The sequence below is a fragment of the Coloeus monedula genome (assembly GCF_965178545.1).
Source record: "Coloeus monedula genome assembly, chromosome: 30".
Classification (NCBI taxonomy): Eukaryota; Metazoa; Chordata; class Aves; order Passeriformes; family Corvidae; genus Coloeus; species Coloeus monedula.
Window position 1 is genome coordinate 1,572,164 of NC_138810.1, and position 17,451 is coordinate 1,589,614.

Consider the following 17,451-nt stretch of genomic DNA (forward strand, 5'->3'; position numbering starts at 1 on the left):
CCCGTGTGTCCCCGCGTGTGCTCCCCATCTGTCCCTCCGTGGGTGTCCTCGTGTTCACCCGCCGTGTGTCCTCCCCGGGTGCCCCCCATGCGTGTCCCCGTGTGCCCCCCCCACCCGTGTGTCCCGCTCTGTGTCTCCCCCTTCCCCGCCGTGTGCATCGCCGTGTTCACCCCCGGTGTGGCCCCCTTTACCCCCCGTGACCCTCCTCGTGTCCGTGTGTCCCCTGTCCCACCCCATTGTCCCCCCCAGGGCCGCCCCCGCCCCCGTCTGCCCGCTCAGGCCCCGCCCCCAGGCCCCGCCCCACCGAGCCACGCCCCCCAGGCCACGCCCCTGGCCACGCCCCTGCGTTCTCGCCTCTCGCGCCGCCCCGCGCCACTCTCGCGAGATCGGCCCCGCCCCGGCCCTGCGCGGCCATTCCGGGACCCCCCGGCACCGACCCCCCCCAGCACCGAACCCCCCCCAACACCGACACCCCCCAAACACCGACACCCCCCCAACACCGGCCCCCGCCATGGCCGACCCCAAGTACGCCGACCTCCCCGGCATCGTGAGTGCGGGGCCGGGCCGGGGAGGAGGCGGGGGGCTGAGGGGTGTGGGGGGATCAGGGGCCTGGGGGTGCTGAGGGGTGTGAGGGGATCGGGAGGGTCAGGGGGATCTGAGGGGTGTGAGGGGATCGGGAGGGTCCGGGGGATCTGAGGGGTGTGAGGGGATCGGGGATGTCAAACGGGATGAGGGCCCTGGGAGAGAATGAGGGAACTGCGGGGGTCTCGGGGGGTCTCGGAACAGTGAAGGGACCAGCGGGATGTGGAGGGGTTTGCGGAGGTCGGAGAAGGGGGGCTCTGAGAGGGTCCGAGGAGTCAGAGGGGGTCAAGGGGATCTGAGGGTGCTGGGGGGTGTCTCAGGATGGGGAGAGGATGCGGGGGGAGTCTGCAGGAATTTAGGGATCCGTGGGCACTGGGGGGGACTGAGGGGGTCCAAGGGGTTTGGGGAGGCCCGGGGGGATCTGAGGGGATTGAGGGGCCTGGGGGGAGAATGACGGGAGATTGGTGGGGTCAGGGGTCCTGAGGTGGTCTGAGGGCATGAGGGGGGGTCCGAGGGGGTCAGGGCAGCTGAGGGGCCGGAGGGATCAGATAAATTTGTGGGTTCTGAGATTGGGATGACTGACGGGGTATGGGACCAGGGGGATTTGGGGCATCTGTGGGGTTGTAGGTCTCTGAGAAGATCTGGAGGTGAGCTGGGGATTCTGAGGGGTCAAGGGGGTCTGGGGGTTGGCAACATTTGGGATGTCTGTAGGAATGGGAGCGAGCTGGGGCTGGGGAGGGGGCTTGGGGTGCCAGGGAGCTCTGGGTGAGGAAGGTGCTGGTGAGGGCCAGGCTGTGGGGGGAACACGGACCCCTGGGGGGTGGGAGCACCCCGGGGTGTTTGGGGTGACTGTGGGAATCGGGACACAGAGCATGGGGGAGGTCAGGGGACAGGGGCAGGGAGTCAGGGCGTTGGGAGCACATTGGGGTGTTCGAAGGGCTGCTGGGGGAGCAGGGGCAGTCAGCAAGGGGTGTGGGGACACTGGGATGTGCAGAGGGAGATGTGGCACATCGGAGGTGTCCATGGGGGGTGAGGTGTGGGGGGCAGGGAGCTGCTGGGGGGCAGCCGGGGCCGGGTGGGGGTCCCAGCACAGCCCCTGGTGCCACAGGCCCGCAACGAGCCCGACGTCTACGAGACCAGTGACCTGCCCGAGGATGACCAGGCTGAGTTCGAGGCGGTAAGGCCCGGCCGGTGGGGGAAGCAGCAGCTGGACCGGACCCCCGGGACCCCCCCGGGACCCCCCAGCCCATCCGGCCCCCCCCAGACCGGCGCCGTGGCAGGGAAGCGGCTCCTGCCCCCCACGCAGCCAGCAGCACCCCAGAGTGACACATCCCCCCCACGGTGACAAAGTCTCCCCACGGTGACAATGTCCCCTACAGTGGCATCCTGCCCGTGCTTTGGGGGGCGGGACGGGGACAGCAGGACACAGCCTCCCCCCCACAGGGTGCTGTCCTCGTCCTTGCTGTCCATGTCCCCAGGAGGAAGGGGCTGCCAGTCCCCTGACCCCACCCCAAGGGGAACAAGGGGGATCCCCTAAACCTGCTCTGAGTAGTGGGAGGTCCCCAGGCCTGGGCTAAGGCCATTCTTGGGGGGCAGCTGCACAGGGACTTCAGTGTGGGGTGACAGGGGGGTCTGTCCTCGAGGGGCTCAAGGGACCCCCGGAGTGGAGCGACACAGAGGTCCAGGAGGGGCCCGAAGGACCCCCAGGGCCCAGGGGGGTGACAGTGGGTTCTGTCCTCGAGAGGCACGAGGGACCCTCGTGGATGGGGGGACATGGGGGTCTGTCCTTGAGGCCACACGGCACAAAGGACCCCCAGGGGTGTGGGGTGACCCCCAGATGTGCTGGGGAGGACGATGGGGGTCACAGCACGAGGGGTGACGCGGTGCCCTCTGAACCAGTGAGGGGGTGCCAGGCCTTGGGGGTGCAGGGGGTGCAACCACCCTCTAGCCCCGGTGCCGTTGGTGTTTTTGGGGTCTGGGAGATAGGCACAGCTCCCTGGCATGGAGCAGGGGCCCACCAGGCACCCCCAAATCCTGAGGGGGGCAAAGAGACCCACCCCAGTGAGATGGACTGAAACAGGGGTTTGAACCTAAAGTAGACCCAAAATCATGAGGTGATGTGTGGCCCCTACTGTGGTGGGAGGTGAGGGATGGGGGGTCTTAGGCCCCCCTGCCTCGGGGAGCCCTCCACCAGCTCTGGGGCGTTGAGGGGTCCTTCCTCCCCCTTGGGGAGCCCCCCAAACTGACCAGGGTTCCCCCCGCTTCCCCCCCCGCTCCCACCTGGCCTGGACTCAGTTTGCACAAGTAAGCGTGGCCCTGCTTTGGGGTGCATGGGGGGGGCACTGCTGCATGTGCATGGGGGTCCCAGCGCTGTCCCCTCGGGGGTCCCCCCGCTGCGCTGGGCATTTTGGGGTGCCCTGTGCTGCCCCCCCACCTGCTCTGCCTTGCCCTCTGCATCCTCTGCCTGCTGCCCACACTGCCCCCCTGGCCTTGGGACCCCCCCGGGACCCCCCAGGACCCTCAGGCTGGGTCTCACTGCCCTGGAGACACTGCCTGGGCATGGGGGGGCCGTGCTGAGCCCCCTCACTACTGCCAGTGCCTGGGGCAGCTGCTGGGCTGGGGCAGCTCATGCTCCTTCAGAGCCCCCCCAGGCCTCCCGGGGGCCCTGGGGTCCCACTGAGTGTTGGGGTCCTGTGGGGGAGCCCCTGGCTCCACTCACATCCCCCCACCCTGGGGAAGAGCCAGAGCTGGGGAGGGCAGTTACGGGGTGAGCCCCGAAACTCTGGCCACATCCTGCTGCCCTGCAGGGCACGGCCCTGCTGCCCCCACCCCCGGCTGCCCCGGGTCTGTCCCCCTGCCCCTCGTCCTGCAGGGGTCCCCAGCCCTCGGGGGTCCCCATCCCGTGGGGTTCCCTGTCTCGCGGGGGTGCCCATCCCGCAGGGGTCCCCAGCCCTCGGGGGGCGGCGGGCGCGGGCCGGACCTTCTAACGCGGATTTTGTCTCTCTCTCCCCTCTCTAACCTTGCTCTGACTTTCTCACCTCTGGGAAACGCCAGGAGCTGGTAAGCGCCCGTCTCCCGGCTGCTGTCACTGTCCCTCAGCCACTGTCACCCGCTGCCACCCACCGCAGCCCCCTAACGCTGCCAGCGCTGCTCCCGCCGCTCTCACTCCCCGCAGCAACCCAGGGCTCCCTGACAGCACCGGGGCCAGAGCCGGGAGGGGCTGGAGAGGGGCCGCAGGGGGGTCCTTTGGGTCCCCCCCAGAGCCCTGCTGAGCTGGGGACTCCCTTGATGGCAGCTGGGGGCGAGGGGAGCCTGGACACGTCAGCTGTGCCCACCCTGCCTGGCACAGGGCACGGCCCCTTGGTCTGGGGGTCTGGGAGCCTATGCCCCCCACTGCCCCTCTGGGGGAGGTCACCCCAAAAGGCAGCCAGGGGACAGTGACAGCCCCAGGGGGCCGGGGGTCACCCTGGGGAGGAGGGTGTCCTGCCAAAACGCAGCTGGGGGACAGTGACAGTCCCACGGAGCCAGGGGTCACCCTGGAGGGGCCAGCAATGGGTCCTGGGCCTGGCCAGGGGCTGCTGGAATGTTCCACACTTTGGGGTAGGCTGAACCTTGGAGGTCCCTGAGTTGGACCAGGCCAGGCCAGGGGTCCCAAGTCCCGACACGGCCCTTGGGGGGTCCCTGCCTGGTGGGCTGGGCCAGACCAGGGCTCCAATGTCACCATGCTGGCCCAAGCCAGGGTCTGCTGTCCCCACCCTGGACCCTTGGGGACGTGCCACATCGCTGCCTGCAGAGCCGTGCTGGGGGCCTGTGCCTGTGTCCTGGGGAGGACCGGGCCACCACCCCCCGTCCTGCCCATGCCGTGTGCTGGGGGTGGCGGCAGCCCTGGGGCCCCCTCGTCCCCATCCCTGTCCGTGCTGGGGGCGGTGGCAGTGCGGGGAGCCGCCGGGTGCTGCGGCTGTGGCTGAGGGGGCTCTGTGTGCAGGAGGAGCTGAGCAGCACCAGCGTGGAGCACCTGATCATCAACCCCAACGCCGCCTACGAGAAGTTCCGGGACAAGCGCCTGGGCACCGAGGGTGTGGGTGAGCTGGGGGGCTCAGGGGGGCCGGGAGGGGCTGGGCAGGCTGGGGATGGGCCAGGGCACCCCTGGGGGGCTGAGCCCCACGTGCTTTGCTGGGTCACACCCGGCTCTGCCTCTTCCAGATTTCTCTGACCGCATCGGCCGGACGAGGACGACGGGTTATGAGGCCGGAGAGTATGAGATGGTGAGCGGGGAAGGGGCACCCCCTCCTCCCCACACACTGCTGGGGACATCCCTGTGGGCCACAGGTCCCGTGGGACCCCCGGCGTCACCGGCTGCAGCCCCCAGCTGTGCCTCACAGCAGCGATGTGCCAGCTCCACCAGCACCGTGCTGGTCTCTCCCCAGTCCATCCCAGTCTGCTGTGCTGGGAGCCCCTGTCCCGAGCACAGACCCCCCTAGGGTGCTCAGGACAGTGCTGGTCACCGAGTCCTGGGATAGAGCTGGGGGTCCTAGGATGGATCTGGGGATGGACCTGGGGGTCCCAGGATGATCTTGGCTGGCTCACGTTTGGCTGGATGTCCCCCAGGACCCCTGGGCCTTCCCTGGCTGCCCCTTCCCCATGTCCTGGGGTCTGTCCCCCCAAGCACAGGGCCCCTCAGTGTCTGTCCCCTCAGTGCCTCTGTGAGGTTCTGTCACCCCCGTTCCCTGGGCGGTCCCGGTTCCTGTGGTCCCTCAGGCCCCTCACAGGGGCTCAGGGTGGGCTGCAGTCCCTGTCACCCAGGGTCAAAGGGGAGAAGGTGACTGAGGCTCACCTGGCTTCTTCTTGGCCAGCTCGGAGCAGGGTGACATCTGTGTCCCCCGGCCCCTGGCCTGGTCACTGTGGCCCATCGGGCCAGGCCATCACCCCCTACACTGGCCCAGCTCGGGTTTGCTCTGGGAACAGCTGGATTTGGGCAAAGACCAGGAAACCCCCCCATTCCACGGGGGACACACAACCACCCAGAACCACCCCCACGGCTTTAGAGCTGCGGGTCAGGAGGAGGAGGAGCTCTGTGGGCACTACTGAGATGGGGAGATCCACGGGGGTGATGGTGAGGAGCTTCATGGGGGTGAGGATGAAGAGCTCCATGTGGATGAAGATGAGCTTCATGAGGATGAAGATGGGCAGCTCTGAGTGTGAACATGAGGAGCTCTGTGAGGATGAAGAGCTCCAGTGCAGCCCCTCTCCTTGTTGGTTCAGGACCCTCCTGGGCTGCTCCTGTCCCACCCCATTGACCCCATCAGGTTCCCTTTAGGTGCCACCTGAGGACCAGGTGCTGCCACCTGAGGCTGCTCCGACCTGTCCCTGCAGGCCTCACTTGCTCCTTCTGCTGCCAGCACCTGTGAACCCCCTGAGCCCCCCCGTGACACCCCTGACCCCCTCTGAGACCTCTGAGACCCCTGACCCCGTGAGATCCCTGAGCACCCCATGAAACACCTGAACCCACCATGACCCCTCCAACATCCCAGGAGCTCCCCTGACCCTGTGTGAGCCCCCTGGCCCCCTGTGAGCCCCCCGACCCATTTCTCCCGCAGCTGGGTGAGGGTCTTGGTGCCAAGGAGACGCCGCAGCAGCGATTCCAGCGGTTGCAGCACGAGGTGCAGGAGCTGCTCCGGGACGTGGAGCAGATCCAGGTGAGCTCCCACCTGACCTGGGGGTGACACAGGTGAGCACCCACCCAGGTGTGTGTCCCAGGGTGTGTCCCGAGGGTGACACAGCCCCTGTGTGTCCCCTCAGAGCTCGGTGAAGGAGTCGGGGGCTGAGGAGGAGCTCACACCCATGGCCCTGGCCAGGCAGGTGGAGGTGCTGAAGCAGCAGCTGCTCAGCTCCCACCTGGAGAAGGTGCTGGGCCCTGGTGCCGCCATTGACTTTGCTGACCCCGAGGGTGCCCTGGCCAAGTGAGTGGGGGACGGGACCCCGGGAGGGGGTGGCAGCGTCCCCGTGGGGCTGGGACAGGGACCCTGCCCACCTTGTCCTCTGCCTGCTTTGTCCTTGTGCCCCCTTTGCCCCCGTGCCCCCCTTGTCCCTGTGCCTACCTTGTCCCCTCCTGCCTGTCCCCAGGCGGCTGCTGCAGCAGCTGGAGGTGGCCAAGTGCAGCAAAGCGACCCCGGGGAAGGGCCCTGCCCGGGCCCCCGCCCCCGCCGGCGATGCTGTCACCTTCGAGCTCTACTGGAGGCCGGAGCAGGACCAGTTTGCCCAGTCTGCCAAGGTGAGCGGGGGTTTGCTGGCCCCACAGCGGGGGGGCACCGCACCTGGGACCTGGCCCTGCACTGCGGTCCCGGCACCTCACTCCACACCCCACAGGTGTCGGAGCTGGAGAAGCGTCTGGCGCAGCTGGAGGCGGCCGTGAGGTGTGAGCCCGACAGCCAGGTGGGTGCCCAGGTGAGGGGGGCCGCCCTGCCTCCCTCCTGCCCCTCTGCTACCCCCATCCTTTATCTGCCCCCTCCTGCCCCACTGACGCCGTTTTCCCCCACAGAACCCACTGTTGGTGGGGCTGAAGGGCTCCAGCCTCATGGTGAGTTGGGCATGGGGAAACTGGGGGGAGCCCTGTCCCCCCCCCCGCCCCCAGCACTTTGGGGGGCTGCCGTACCCCCCCTCACCTGCCCCCCCACCCCCAGGACACGGTGCAGGTGCTGCAGGCCAAGGTGAACATTCTGGACGTGGCTGTGCTGGACCAGGTGGAGGCTCGGCTGCAGGTGAGGGGGGCTGGGGGGCACTGCTGCAATTGGGGGGCACTGCTGGATTGGGGGGCACTGCTGAAACTGGGAGACATTACTGGATTTGGGGGGCCACTGCTGGATTTGGGGTCTCTTTCTCCCCCCACACCAGAGCGTCCTGGGGAAGGTGAACGAGATCGCCAAGCACAAGGCCACGGTGCAGGACGCCGACACCCAGAGCAAGGTATGGGCTGTGGGGCCCAGAGGCCACGGGGGGATCCAGAGAGCCCCCCCGGGCTGCGCTGACCCCCCAATTGCTGCCCCTCAGATCCACCAGCTGTATGAGACGCTGCAGAGCTGGGATGCTGTGGCCAGTGCCCTGCCCGACGTGGTGCAGCGCCTGGTGACCCTGCGGGACCTGCACGAGCAAGGTGAGGGCCGGGGGGGCTCGGGGACACCGGGGGAGGGTCACTGCCCTCCCCAGCACTCAGGTGTGCCCCCCTCCAGCCACCCAGTTCGGGCAGGTGCTGGTGCACCTGGACACGACGCAGCAGGAGATCGCAGGGGCTCTCAAGGACAACGCGGTGCTGTTGGCCGAGGTGGGTCCCCCTGGCCCCCACGCCCGGCCCTGGGGTGTCCACCTGTCCCCCCCATCACCCCATCCCCTCCTCCTGCCCCCCCCAGGTGCAGAAGACGATGAAGGACAACCTGGCCATCGTCGAGGACAACTTCGCCGACATCGATGCCCGCATCAAGCGGCTGCAGAAGTGACAAGACCCCAAGCCACACCCTGGGCTTCCCCTGAGGACTTCCCCAGGCCCCCCCAGCGACCCCCTGGGCCCCGTGACCCCCCCACGCCGGTCCCAGCTGCTGCTTGTAAATACCCCGGCTCTGCCCCCCCGGCACATCCTCTGTCCCCATCCCCCCAGGGGTCTCTGCACCCCCTCAGTCCCCACAGGGGGTTGTCCCTACCCCCCTGCTCCATCCCCGTGTGTGGGTCTCTGGTCCCCCCTGTACCCCAATAAACAACTCAGCTCCCAGTGTGTGTGTCAGCATCGCTGATGGGGGGCAGGAGCAGGGCCCCCCAAACCGAGGGTGGGCAGTGCTGGGATTGGGGTGGACCCGAGGGGAACCTCTTGGAGCCAGGACCCCCATGAGGACGAGGGGACAGGGGGAAGCTGGGCCCCCAAAGTAGGGGGGAGGTGGCCCAGGTGTGTCCCCAGTCCTGCTCCCCCAGGCCCCCCACACCCGTTCTGCAGCCCCCCACCCATACAGCCACAGCACCCCATGTCACCAGTTCCCCCCAAGTGCCACCAGCTTCCCCCAGCTCCCCCAGTCCCACCTGCCCTCCCAGCTCCAGTGGCCCCAGTCCCACCTGCCCTCCCAGCTCCAGTGCTCCCAGTTCCCCCAGTCCCACCTCCAATGCCCCCAGTTCCCCCAGTTCCCTCAGTCCCACCTGCCCTCCCAGCTCCAGTGCCCCCAGTTCCCCCAGTCCCACTCCCTCGCCCCAGTGCTCCCAGTTCCCCCAGTCCCACCCCCTCGCCCCAGTGCTCCCAGTTGCCCCAGTCCCACCCCCTCGCCCCAGTGCTCCCAGTTCCCCCAGTCCCACCCCCTCGCCCCAGTGCTCCCAGTTGCCCCAGTCCCACCCCCTCGCCCCAGTGCTCCCAGTTCCCCCAGTCCCACCCCCTCTCCCCAGTGCCTCCCACTTGCAATGAGAGGCTCTTGACGTGGGGGTGGGGGGCTGAGACTGCCTGAGACCCCCCCCGCCCCCGGCCCCTCGTTAATCCCGGGGGGGGAACGAGCCCCGGTGCCGCCGAGGCCCCGCCCGCTCCCTGCAAGCCCCGCCCAGTCACAGACAAGCCCCGCCCAACTCCCGGGCAAGCCCCGCCCCCTCGCCCCGTGCTCGCTGGGGGGCGGGGCCCATTTCCCGCCATTGCATCATCCCCGCGTGACCCCCCCGCGCGCCCCCCCCGCGCGCTGGGCGGTGCCGTCCGCCCCGCCCCCGGCGCGCTCCCATTGGTTGGCGCTTCCCTGCCGGTCACGGTTCTCCCGCGCCCATTGGCTGCTGCCGGCGCGAGCGTTGCGTCAGGCTCCCCTTAAAGCGGCGCGGGGCGGGGGAGGGGGCGCAGCGCGGGACGATGCGGACGAGGATGAAGCGGGGGCAGCGAGCGGAGCGGGGCCGGGGGGAGCCGGGACCACCCAGAAAGGTGCGGGGAGGGCGGGGGGCAACCCGGGGGCCGGCCCCGAGGGACGCTGGGGCGGGGGGCGCAGGCGGAGGGTATCCGCTTGGTCCCGGGGGAAAACCGGAGCGGCCGCAGCCGCCTCCGCGGGACGGTGACCCCGGGAGCGGGACGGGGTCGTGGGGTCACCGATCCTAACACCACTCCCTCGCTCCTTCCCCAGGCATCCAGGAGAAAGTGTGTCCTCGCCGACCATCACACCTGAGAGCAGGTAAGGGGACATCCCCCGCCGTACGCACACAGCCTTTGGGTCCCGGGGCCGGCTCGAGCACCGGAGGTCCCGGCCCGAGCCCCCCCCTCACTCCGTTCCCGTTCCTTTCTGCCTCCCCCAGCCCGTGCCGGGCCCGAGGTGACAATGGCGGCCGAAGGGCTGTGGGGGCCGGGCGGCCCCCCCGGCTGGGAGCTGGAGGGGTGGTACCAGGACCTGCAGGAGGTGCTGGCGGCGGAGCCCCCCGGAACCGCCCCCACCTGGGGGGCTGAGCAGGTGAGCGCGGGGCTGGGGGGGCCCGGGGGGCGCGGGGCGGGGTCCCCCATCCATCACCGTTCCTGGTCCCCGCTCTCTCCGCAGGTGGACCCGGGCCCGGGGGGCTGCGGGCTGGACGCGGCTCTGGCCGAGGAGCTGCTGGAGCTGCTGGGGCCGGAGGGCGCGGCACCAGCGGAAGCCCCGGGCGCGGCCCCCGGTGGGAGCTCCAGTGCCCTCCCAGGCCCCGCCGAGGAGGAGGAGGAGGCGGCGCAGGGGGCGCGGAGGAAGCGGCGCGGCGGCCCCGGGGCTCCGCGGGACGGGGAGCGGCGGCAGCGGGACGGGGAGCGGCGGGTGCGGGAGCTGACGGCGCACAACGAGCGGCTCCGCGCCGAGATCCAGCGGCTCAGCGCCGAGGTGCAGCGCACCCGCGCCGCGCTCATCGACCGCATCGTCAACCTGCGCCGGGTGTAGGGGCAGCCCCGGGACACGGACCGAAGGTGTCAGCGCTGCCCCGCAGCCGGGGACAAGGACTCTGCTGCCCCACGGACTGGTGGGGGCAGCCCTTTGGACAGACGGACATTGTGGACAGACAAGTGGATGCAGCTTCTCCACGCTGTTGTACAGCTCTTGTCATTTATTACACACATCTAACCACAACCAGCACGGCCCGGTGTGGTCACTGGAGGCCCTGGGGCCACGCTGCAGAATGTCCCAGTCTGGTTACTGGGGCTACTTCTTCCGCTTGCCCTTGGGGACTTCGGGGCTCCGGCCTTCAGCCAGCGCCAGCTGCTGCTTCAGCTCCAGCAGTTTGGCCACCTGGGCGTCCACCTGGGCCTTCTCCACCTGGGCTGCCTTCAGCTGCCTCACCAGGTTGCCCTGGACAGGTGGGGGGAAGGATTTGAAGGTGTGATGAGGCTTTGGGGGGAATTAAAGGCCTGACAGAGCCTGCGTCCCATGCCCTGTCCCACCTCACCTGCTTGGCCACCTGCTCTGTCAGCTCCTGGATCACTTTGGGGTCACCTGGAGCTGCAGAAGTGTTGGGGGCTGGAGGTGGGGCTGAGGCTGGGGGGGTCTGTTTGGCCTGTAAGAGGAAGAGATGGGGGGATAAGGCCTCCCCTCCTGTTTGGGGCAGGTGCAGCTCACCTGGGGCAGCACCAGGAGTTACCTGGGGCTCTACAGCAGCACCTTTGGACTGGGAATGAGGAGGGAAGAACGGGGCAGGGGGGCACCTCAGCCCCCACTCACCTGCCCTCCCCCGAAGCGCTGGCGCAGAGCTTCCACCTGCTCGGGCTCCAGCTTCTGGAACAGGGGGCTCACCTGGCACCGGCAGGGACAGAGGGGTCACACCTGTGGGGTCAGCACCTGCCCCCCCCAGCACCGGGGGTCAGGGCCTGCCCTCCCCTTCCTGAGGGTACAGCACTGGGGGCACAGGCTGCCCTCGCCCACCCCCCGGCCGTACCGTGCCCACGCGGTGTCCGGCAGGCAGGGTGCAGGTGAGGCCGGGCCCGAGGCCGCAGCGCTCCGGGGGGATGCGGAGCTGGCCCTGGATGGCAGCGCTGACCCCGGGCACGAAGGGCTGGAGCAGCGCGGCCAGAGCGGCCGCCACGTTCACTGCCACACCGGTCACCGTCCCTGCGCGCTGCCTGGGGTGGGGACACGCTCAGTGACTCCTCTGTGCCCCCCTCCCTGATCCCTCCCCCGCGTCCCTGTGCCACCTTCACTGCCGTGGTGTGCTTGGGCGCTGCCTGGTGGGGGGGACACCACAGTGTCCTCTGTGACCCCCTGGACCCCACCCTCACCTGGTCAGTGCTTGTGGGAGGGGCCATCAGTGACACCCCTGTGCCCCGCTACTACCAGTGCCTGTGGGCAGGGGCCTCTCTGTCCCCGCCCCAGCTCCTGGCCTTGCTCCATCCCTTCCCTCTGACCCCCAGCAGTGCCAGCCCCCACCCTGACAGACCCAGGAGTGGGGACCCCTCCATGCCACCCTCTGCCCCCTCAGCTCATGGCTGTGCCCCCAATCAGTGCCACCCCCATCCCCATCAGTGCCCCCTCCCTGTCCCCCCGTGCCCCCTCTGTGCCCCCTCCGTCCCCACCTGTCCCTCTCGTCGCCCTTGATGCGCTTCCAGGGCTCGTTCACCTGGATGTACTGGTTGCCGTGGCGGGAGATGCTGAGCACGCACCTGAGCGCGTCACGGATGCTGAGGGGGCACAGGTGGGGCTGAGCACCTGCAGGGCAGGCTCTGCCCCCCTCCCTGGGGTTTGGGACCCCCAGCACCCACCGGACTTTCTCCATCAGCTGGTGGTACTGGCGCATCTCCAAGGTGACCCGGGCCAGGAGCCGCTGGTCCTCGGCTGTGAGCACCATGGCGGGGACAGCGCCCGCGAAGAACTTGCACACGAACATGCCAGCCCTGGGGACAGGGGAGGGACAGGTGTGAGCACAGCCCAGGGACAGGTGTGAGCAAACCCTGGGAGACAGATGTGGGACAGGTGTGAGCACAGCTGGGGCCCAGCTCTCCTCCCCCCCAGGTGTCCCAGCACCTGTTGATGAAGTTGCCCAGGTTGTTGAGCAGCTCCGAGTTGTTCTTGAGCAGGAGGTCGGCCCAGGAGAAGGCGCTGTCCTGGCCCTCGGGCCGCAGGTACAGCAGGTAGAAGCGCCAGACGTCAGCGGGGATCCCGGTGTCCTTGGCCATGTCCCCGAACACGCCCACGCCCCGGCTCTTGGAGAACTTCCCATCCTCGTAGTTCAGGTACTCTGGGGGCAGGGCAGCGCCCACCGTGGGGAGCCGGCCCCTCGCAGGCAGGGAACGGCCCCAGGCACAGCACAGGGGCAGCACGGACCCCACACACCTGGGGACCCCCCACACCCGGGGACCCCCCAGATCTGTGTACCACTCACAGCCAGGGACCCCCCCCCCACACCTGGGGACCCCGCAGCTGGCCTGTACCTGTGGCGATCAGGTGCTTCACCAGGGTGTAGTTGTCGTCAGCACCCAGGAGCGAGGAGGGGAAGACGACGCTGTGGAAAGGGACGTTGTCCTTGGCCATGAAGTTGTAGAGCTCCACCTGGCAGGTAACGGGACAGGTGGAGACGTCACCCGAGTGTCACCGAGTGTCCCGCTCTGTCCCCACCTGCGCCATCACCCGGCTCCTCCCACCTGCTGGGGGTTCTTCCACCACCGCTCCCACTGGTCGGTGTAGTTGGCCGTGATGGACAGGTACCCGATGGGAGCGTCGAACCACACGTAGAACACCTGGGGGAGGTGACACCTGAGCAGGTGACCCCAGCGGGGAGGGCTCAGCAGGGCCCCCCCAGGCAGAGCACCTGAGGCTGGGGGGGACCCACCTTGTCACGGAAGCCGTCGAGGGGCACCGGGGTGCCCCAGGTGAGGTCGCGGGTGATGCAGCGCGGCTTGAGCCCGTCCCGCAGCCAGGTGCGCGTGATGTGCCGGGCATTGGCCGTCCAGTCCCCTGTGGCCAAGGTGCGCTCCAGCCAGGCCTCCAGCCGCCCCTCCAGCTGCGGGGGACACAGGTGGGACACCTGGGGTACCTGGGGGTCCCCAGCCCCACCTCAGCCCTCCCCCAGGGGCACAGCTCACCTTGGGCAGATCCAGGAACAGGTGCTGGGTGGGCGTCACCACCGGGGTACCACGGCAAACCTTGCACTGGGGGTTCTGAGGGAAAATGGGGGATCCCCAATGCTGGGGGAGTAGATCCCCAAAGGTGGAGTGGGGGGCACCCAAAGGTGGGGCAAGGGGCGCTACCAGAAATCGAAGGAGGAAGGCCCGGGGGGGGTTAGGGAGGGCTGCAAAGGTGAGGTGAACTGGGAGGTCTCCAAAGGTGGAGCTGGGGGATCCCCAGGGGGTGCTGCCCCACCTTGAGCTCCACGGCGTTGATGAGCTTCCCGCACTTGTCGCACTGGTCCCCGCGGGCCTCGGCGTAGCCACAGAAGGGGCAGGTGCCCTCCACGAAGCGGTCGGCCAGGTACCGCCCGCAGCTCTCGCAGCGCAGCTGCTCCAGCGTGTCCTGCAGCAGGAACCCCCGCGCCAGCAGCCGCTGGAAGATGTCCTGGGCAATCCTGGGCAGGAACAGGAGGCCACGTTAGCCACAGGTACCCCCCCCGGTGCAGGTGGGGCTCACCTGGCCTGCTGGGGCTCACCTGGTCTGCTGGGGCGTGGTGGTGCGGCCGAAGTGGTCGAAGGAGATGCGGAACCAGGCGTAGATGTCGGCGTGCACAGCGTGGTAGCGGTCACAGAGCTCCTGCGGGCTCAGCCCCTCCTCCAGCGCCCGCGTCTCCGTGGCCGTGCCGTACTCGTCTGTGCCACACACGAACAGCGTGTTCCAGTTCCGCAGCCGGCAGTACCTGCGGGGACACGCCTGGGTGTGGGCACCTGGCACAGATGCAGGGGCACACCTGTCCCACCCGGGCACGGGCACCTGTCACACCTGCACAGGTGTGCGGACAGCACAACACCCCCCCAACAATCCCCTGGTCACCCCCTCGCCATCATCCGACCCCCTCCTCGGTCACCCACGGGCCCCAGGGGGTGTCCCACACCTGTCACACCTGTGCAGCCAGCACAGCCCCCCCCAGCCCCAGGGAGGCTCCCTGCAGCCTCACCTGGCGAAGGTGTCGGCGCTGAGCACGCAGCCGATGATGTTGCCCAGGTGAGGGACGTTGTTGACGTAGGGCAGCGCGCTGGTGATCAGGACGTTCCTTTCGCCCTCCACAGGTAACCTGGTGGGGAGGGGGGGTCAGAGCAGCGTCCCCCCCACCCAAACCCCCCGGTGTCACCTGGGCACTCACACAGGTGTCTGTGGCTGCCGGGGCGGGGGCAGCGCCGCAGGGCCCCGGGCCCAGATGTCCACGGCGGCCGCGATGTCGTCGTCGGTCAGCATCCGCTCGGGACCCTCCTCGTCCTGCGGGCACCGGGTGAGGGGGGCTGCGCCCACCTGCTCCCCCAACCTCCCCCCCGGGGCCGGGGCCGCACCTGGGGCTCGTGGCGGGGGCCCAGCTGGGCTGGGGGGTGCTGGGCCAGGTGGTCCCGGAGCTCCCGCAGCGCCTCCGGCAGCAGCGCGGCCGCGTCCCGGCACGGCTCCCACAGGGACATGGCCCGGAACCAGGAGCGCAGCACCTGCAGCTCACCTGGGTGGGGACACAGCGGCCGTGAGCGCCGGCCCCGCAGGGACCCCCCCGCCCACCCACCGGCTCTTACTGGGCACGCTGGTCTCGTCCTGGAGCACTGGGAATAGGCTGCCCCACACCACCACATCAGCGACCGAGGCGGCGTCCTGGGGGGAGACAGGCACATACTGGGGGAACTGGGCTGTACTGAGGGAGTACTGGGGGTATTGGGCGCTCTGCAGTGGAGTTGGGTACTGGGGGGGCCAGCAGCATTGGGGGCAGACTGGAATATACTGGGAGTACTGGCACTGTACTGGGAGTATCAGGCAACCTGTGCCACAGCCCGATTTGATACTGGGAGTACTGGGGACACTGGGAGGGACTGGGAGTGTGTTCTGGTCTGGGAGACACCAGGAGTACCATGTAGGAAGAACAGAGACAAACTGGGGCAGAATGGGGACACTGGGGAGGGCACTGGGTGGTGGCAGTGCCAGGTGAAGCCAGGCTTGGGAGCTGCAGGGTGGCACTGGGTGGACTGGGAGGCACTGGGGGCCGTTTCCCATACAGGGGCTCAGCAGTGCCCTGCCCTCCCTCGGGCACAGCGTGGGGGCAGGGCTGGGGACACACCTGTCGGGCAGGTAACAGCGAGCTCAGCCCCCCGCCCAGGACCCCCACTCACCCCGGCCAGGTGCGTGGTGCCGCTGCGGGCCAGGTGCTGCTCCAGGTGAGCCAAGAGGTGCTGCAGGTCCCCGACCGCGTCCGGGCCTGCCCGGCCCTGCACCAGCCGCAGGTACAGGGCAGCGGCCACCGCCGGCTGCGGACACAGCGGGGGTCAGAGCGGGCGGGCACCGGGGGGGGCACGGCGGGCACCGGGGGTCACTCACCTGCAGCTCGGTGGCCTCCCATTCCAGCCACTGAGTGGTGAGGTCGGTGGGCTCCTGCCCACGGCACAGGTAGAAATATCTGCGGGGGGTTAGGGGGAGTCGGGGGTGTGAGAGGGGGGTCGTGGGATAAGGGGGCGTTGGAGGAGGTTCGGGGGGAAGTTCTGGGGGGTTTGAGGGGAGGGTTTGGGGGATGAAGGGCGGGGTTCGGGGGATCCCCCACGTCCCCCGCACTCACTGGCAGATGGCGTTGGGAGAGAACAGGACGGTGCCGTTGTCCAGCTCCAGCTCCAGCCCGGGGGCCCGCGGGGGGCTCGGGAGGCCGCGCGGCCGCTCTGTGGAGCGGGAGAGGGTCAGGCCCGCGCGGGGGTCCCGAGGCCGGTCCGGGGAACGGGGTCAGGCCCGGGAGGTGCGGGGGGGCCGTGGCCGGCCCGGTCTCACCTGCGGGGCCGCCCAGGTGCGGCCTCACGGGCGCGGGGGCGGCGGCGGCGGCCGCGAGCACCTTGAGGGCGGCGGGAGCGCCCGGCGGGACCCGGAGCCGCATGGCGGGAAAGGGGCGGGAAAGGGGCGGGGCCGGCGCGCGGGGCACGGCGGGAGTGGCTGAGGGGCGGAGGGGGCGTGGCCAGAGGCGTTCGCCCCGCCCCGCCGGCGCTCCCCGCGAGCCCCGCCCCAAGTCTCGCGAGAGCGCGGCTGTGATGTTGCCGTGGCAACAGGGACGCTGCTGTCGGGACCGGGACACCGGGATGGGATGGGATGGGATGGGATGGGATGGGATGGGATGGGATGGGATGGGATGGGATCCATGGGATGGGAGAGGATGGGATGGGATCCATGGGATGGGCTGGGATGCATGGGCTGGGATCCATGGGCTTCATGGGATGGGATCCATGGGCTGGCACGGCCCCCCACGGAGTCTCCCAGCCCCCCCTCAGGGCCCCCCAGAGCCGCTCCCGAGGCCCCGGGCAGGGCCCAGCCGGGTCCAGGGGGGCTCCCGGGTGACCCCCAAGCCCGTTCTGGACCGAGTCCGATCCCGGGGTCTGAAGGGGAAGGTTGGGATTTGAACCCAAACTTTGTGAATTTAACCCACACTTCATCAACCGAACCCACATCTCTGTGGATTTAACCCAAATTTCATTAATTTAACCCAAATTTTGTTACATTCAGTGGTTTTTTAAATTTCCCCCCTTTAAGGCACAACTCCCCCTCAAGTTTAACCACTTCTTTTATTTTTCCACTTAAATATTCTCTTTAAATACAGCATTGTCCTGGGAAACTGCAGAAAAGCGGGAAAAATGAATAATAGTGGGGAGAAGCTTTGGATTCACTTGGGGGCATTAAATGAGGAATTAAAACGGAAATCAAAAAGCTGAAAAATTAAATTAAAAATGGAATAGAAAAAGGAAAGAAAAAAATAAAGGAGAATTAAAAGGAAATAAAAAGA

General features: G+C 68.7%; 3 protein-coding genes across 4 annotated transcripts; 2 read left to right on the forward strand and 1 right to left on the reverse strand.

Moving 5' to 3' along the window:
- Positions 1-434: 434 nt before the first annotated feature.
- DCTN2 (dynactin subunit 2) lies at positions 435-8,335 on the forward strand. Its single transcript, XM_082299177.1, has 14 exons — positions 435-547; positions 1,691-1,759; positions 4,568-4,664; positions 4,786-4,847; positions 6,180-6,278; positions 6,382-6,542; positions 6,706-6,853; positions 6,949-7,014; positions 7,121-7,159; positions 7,263-7,340; positions 7,474-7,545; positions 7,630-7,732; positions 7,809-7,900; positions 7,986-8,335. The coding sequence occupies exons 1-14, from the start codon at positions 512-514 to the stop codon at positions 8,070-8,072; spliced, it is 1,209 nt and encodes a 402-aa protein (XP_082155303.1). The 5' UTR covers positions 435-511; the 3' UTR covers positions 8,073-8,335.
- A 1,101-nt stretch (positions 8,336-9,436) lies between these two features.
- Positions 9,437-10,484, forward strand: DDIT3 (DNA damage inducible transcript 3). 2 transcript variants are annotated; one of them, XM_082299190.1, is made up of 4 exons: positions 9,437-9,508; positions 9,705-9,752; positions 9,874-10,025; positions 10,110-10,484. In XM_082299190.1, the coding sequence occupies exons 3-4, from the start codon at positions 9,897-9,899 to the stop codon at positions 10,473-10,475; spliced, it is 495 nt and encodes a 164-aa protein (XP_082155316.1). In that variant the 5' UTR covers positions 9,437-9,508; positions 9,705-9,752; positions 9,874-9,896; the 3' UTR covers positions 10,476-10,484. The 2 variants fall into 2 exon arrangements, with proteins under 2 accessions (XP_082155316.1, XP_082155315.1); XM_082299189.1 differs by having other exon boundaries at positions 9,874-10,484.
- A 125-nt stretch (positions 10,485-10,609) lies between these two features.
- MARS1 (methionyl-tRNA synthetase 1) lies at positions 10,610-16,558 on the reverse strand. Its single transcript, XM_082299148.1, has 21 exons — positions 16,452-16,558; positions 16,249-16,345; positions 16,014-16,092; positions 15,809-15,943; positions 15,221-15,296; positions 14,996-15,150; positions 14,812-14,924; positions 14,626-14,742; positions 14,164-14,367; positions 13,881-14,082; positions 13,604-13,678; positions 13,351-13,521; positions 13,163-13,258; positions 12,953-13,070; positions 12,546-12,759; positions 12,284-12,415; positions 12,098-12,202; positions 11,464-11,647; positions 11,250-11,321; positions 10,978-11,085; positions 10,610-10,880 (listed from the first exon to the last, which is right to left on the reverse strand). Exons 1-21 carry the CDS (start codon positions 16,552-16,554, stop codon positions 10,734-10,736), a joined length of 2,703 nt encoding a protein of 900 aa, XP_082155274.1. The 5' UTR covers positions 16,555-16,558; the 3' UTR covers positions 10,610-10,733.
- Between the last annotated feature and the right edge of the window lie 893 nt (positions 16,559-17,451).

Coding starts and splice junctions, on each gene's coding strand:
- DCTN2 (XM_082299177.1), top strand. CDS start 512: ATGGCCGACCCCAAGTACGCCGACCTCCCCGGCATC. Junction 4,848..6,179: donor AGGCCGGAGAGTATGAGATG/GTGAGCGGGGAA, acceptor TTTCTCCCGCAG/CTGGGTGAGGGTCTTGGTGC. Junction 7,546..7,629: donor ACGCCGACACCCAGAGCAAG/GTATGGGCTGTG, acceptor GCTGCCCCTCAG/ATCCACCAGCTGTATGAGAC.
- DDIT3 (XM_082299189.1), top strand. CDS start 9,897: ATGGCGGCCGAAGGGCTGTGGGGGCCGGGCGGCCCCCCCGGCTGGGAG.
- MARS1 (XM_082299148.1), bottom strand. CDS start 16,554: ATGCGGCTCCGGGTCCCGCCGGGCGCTCCCGCCGCCCTCAAGGTGCTC. Junction 14,925..14,995: donor GCCCCCGCCACGAGCCCCAG/GTGCGGCCCCGG, acceptor CGGTGCCCGCAG/GACGAGGAGGGTCCCGAGCG. Junction 13,679..13,880: donor TCAACGCCGTGGAGCTCAAG/GTGGGGCAGCAC, acceptor ATTTTCCCTCAG/AACCCCCAGTGCAAGGTTTG.